The sequence below is a fragment of the Bufo gargarizans genome, chromosome 2, assembly GCF_014858855.1.
Source record: "Bufo gargarizans isolate SCDJY-AF-19 chromosome 2, ASM1485885v1, whole genome shotgun sequence".
Lineage (NCBI taxonomy): Eukaryota > Metazoa > Chordata > Amphibia > Anura > Bufonidae > Bufo > Bufo gargarizans.
The window spans coordinates 54,598,358-54,601,950 of record NC_058081.1 but is presented as its reverse complement, the minus strand read 5'-3'; the positions used below and the strand labels follow the sequence as shown (position 1 = coordinate 54,601,950).

At 46.9% G+C, this 3,593-nt stretch overlaps 1 protein-coding gene across 1 annotated transcript; it reads right to left on the bottom strand.

Annotated features, from left to right (window-relative positions):
• Positions 1-454: 454 nt before the first annotated feature.
• On the bottom strand, positions 455-3,015 carry LOC122929368 (RING finger protein 11-like). Its single transcript, XM_044282912.1, has 3 exons — positions 2,786-3,015; positions 2,025-2,194; positions 455-718 (listed from the first exon to the last, which is right to left on the bottom strand). The coding sequence occupies exons 1-3, from the start codon at positions 2,882-2,884 to the stop codon at positions 547-549; spliced, it is 441 nt and encodes a 146-aa protein (XP_044138847.1). The 5' UTR covers positions 2,885-3,015; the 3' UTR covers positions 455-546.
• Between the last annotated feature and the right edge of the window lie 578 nt (positions 3,016-3,593).

Genomic DNA, 3,593 nt, shown 5'->3' with positions numbered 1-3,593 from the left:
AAGGCAGAGTAACAATTCAGAGCTCTGGGAAAGCTGGGTGATAACACATGGGGGCAAAACCTGACAGAACAGGAGGACACAAGGACATCTCTACTGTGAAATACTTGCAGTAAAGTGCTTTTTAAAGGGGTCTTCCACAGGGGGAGATGCCCTTTAAATGTCTCCTCAGCTGGTACTGACTCTGCAGCACACACTCACACACCGGCGTCATCATGTAGATGTAGTCACTGAAGAGGCAGCGGTGTCAACTCCCATGATGCATCCCCTGATGATGGGAGTTCTATCTATGACCTCGTGTCTATATAGAAAGGTATCTATATCCAAGGGTTGTGTCCTCTGCGCAGTCTCCCCACGTTCCAGTCATCATCCATATAGTCCATAACACAAGTGTGGGAAGCTCCGACTTCCATCATCCTGTCTGGCAGATCACCTCACGTCTCATGAAAGGACAAGGTCACACCACATCGACTTTATTTTGGCCAAAGCACAAAGCAATACTTCAAAGCAGGCCGCCATGTTACCACACATCTGGAGGATGCCGTCCATTCAGCTGGTCTCGTAGGAAGAGAGGAGTGCGGCGTCCACCGGCTCCATGCAGGACGGACACGTGAACGACCGCATCAGCCACTTATCTATACACTCCATGTGGTAGACGTGCATACAAGGCAGGAAGCGGACAGGAGCCCCACTGACGAAATCCAGCATACAGATCACACACCTGCGGAGACACAACCGCACCCATCTGGATTATCGCTATGCTGTGCACATCACCACCTGGCCAAAGATGGCACCTAGTATAGTACTTATATACATAGGAGGCAGTATTATAGTAGTTATATTCTTGTACATAGGAGGTAGTATTATAGTAGTTATATTCTTGTACATAGGAGGCAGTATTATAGTAGTTATATTCTTGTACATAGGAGGCAGTATATAGTAGTATCTTGTACATAGGAGGCAGTATATAGTTATATTCTTGTACATAGGAGGCAGTATTATAGTAGTTATATTCTTGTACATAGGAGGCAGTATTATAGTAGTATATTCTTGTACATAGGAGGCAGTATTATAGTAGTTATATTCTTGTACATAGGAGGCAGTATTATAGTAGTTATATTCTTGTACATAGGAGGCAGTATTATAGTAGTTATATTCTTGTACATAGCAGGCAGTATTATAGTAGTTATATTCTTGTACATAGCAGGCAGTATTATAGTATTTATATTGTTGTACATAGGAGCAGTATTATAGTAGTTATATTCTTGTACATAGGAGGCAGTATTATAGTAGTTATATTCTTGTACATAGGAGGCAGTATTATAGTAGTTATATTCTTGTACATAGGAGCAGTATTATAGTAGTAATATTCTTGTACATAGCAGGCAGTATTATAGTATTTATATTGTTGTACATAGGAGTAGTATTATAGTAGTTATATTCTTGTACATAGGAGGCAGTATCATAGTAGATAACTACTAATATAATTGACGTGAGGTACATTATAGTGGGTCACTTGGCTTCACACCTCATGAACAAGTTATTAAAGTGCATCTGTCAGCAGTTTTGTACCTATGACACTGGCTGACCTGTTACATGTGCGCTTGTCAGCTGAAGGCATCTGTGTTGGTCCCATGTGCCCGCATTGCTGAGAAAAATAATGTTTTAATATATATGCAAATGAGCCTCCAGGAGCAATGGGGGCGTTGTCATTACACCTCGAGACTTTTCCCTCTGCACTTTGATTGACGGGGGCAGGCAGTATAAAAATTATCAAACTTGGTCCTGTCAAAGTGCAGAGGACGCAGCAGTTGCAGAGAGAGCAGAGCCTCTAGGTGTAATGGTAACGCCCCTGTTGCTCCTAGGATCTCATTTGCATACATTAAAACCTTATTTTACTCAGCAATGCGGACACATATGTACATGGGAGCAACACAGATGCCTTCAGCTGCCGAGCGCACATGTAACAGGGCAGCCAGTGTCATAGGTACAAACCTGCTGACAGATTGCAGCGTAATGTCACTCACTCTTTTGGCTTCTTCTCGGAAGGTTCGGACCCCGGGTCATATCTGCCTTTAGGTAAGTGCTGTATGAGGCCAATCCTCTGGGCAATCCACACCTGCTCCTCTTCCGTCAGCTGCGTTGCAAGGCGGGTCTGGCTAGGTGTCGGGTGGTAGACGGGAACATTCTGCCGCTCCTGAAAGATACAAATATATATGTAAATGTGCACATAGGGCTTAATTCACACACAACAAAAACACGAGGGAGGTGTCTCACAGAAATGCTGCAGGCAAAATGGATACTCTGTGTGAGACCTGGGGCAGGATGTAGGGGGCGCTGCGTGACAGTGTATCCTTTTGTCTGGACTGGCGATTAGATCTGACCGCTGATGGCAGTCTGGGAGTTGAGACTATTTGGTTGGGAACTCAGGCTCGGTGCCATCCTTGAGATCCAGCACCAAGGGTGGTTCTTGTATGGTCCAAGTGCAATGGTAAAGGTGGGAGGACCCCTTTACCTTAGCTATTGTAACCCCCCTCCCCCCACAGGGATTTGTCACCCAGCTTTCCTGCAGTCCTGATGGGTAAATGGCACCATTGCTGCAGGCTTGCAGTAGCGGTAATGGCGGTTGCTTAGTAACAAGAGATGATGGCGGGTGACCACTGTGTGGCTCCATGGTAGTCATTGCAATCTACTAAGATACACAGTGCGAGACATTGTACAAGTGCATATACCACGTGGCATCTACATAGTGACTAGGTTATAAAGATGATGAAGGAAGGACGGTCACCTGGTATGGAGGTGGGGGCTCCCCGGGCAGGCTAGCGCCGTCTGAGTCGTTGAGCAGGGACAGATCATCTGCAGTCTGCGATGACAGGCAGTTCCCCATCCCCCAATCCTGGGGCTCCGGTTGCCCCGGGACTCCAGCTCCGGGCTGTCCACACTCCTCCTCGCGTCCGGGAAGTCTATGTTTTGGTAAACTACATTTCCCAGCATTCCCCCTCCTTGGCTACGCGTTCTAGTGACGTCAGCGTCGCTCTGGGCACGTGATTCGGTCGGGCAGTCACGTGGTGCGCAGTCCTGAAGGGTTGGGTCTAAACTTGGGGGTGTGACGTCACATGGTCACATGACATTTAAAAGCCCTTATTTCACGTGCTGTTCGTTCTTTAGCCTGAGACGGCGGGACAGCTGGCGTGTACTGCAACCCCCAGCATGGCCACCCAGGATGCTGGGACTTGTAGTTCCTCCGACAGCTGAGAGAACCGTAGGAAAAATAGGCACAGGGGAGGGGGTATGACTGTACAAATAGGACGGGAAGCCTCAGACTAGGTCTGTGGTAAAACTACAACTCCCAAGATGCACACTTGCTCAGAACTCCACAGAACTGAATAGCGCATGCTGGGAGTCGTAGTTTCACAACGGCTGGAGGTTAGCCATCTCTGGACTAGCTTCTCAATGACTCACCTGTCTTCTCTTGGGGGCAGGTAGAAGGCATGGTCATCTCTGCTGTATGTTGTGCACTTCCTCTATTATTCCTACTAGAAGTTATAAATGAATTGCTATTAAGGTCCAGATGTGTGTTACTAGTTGGGCGGTTT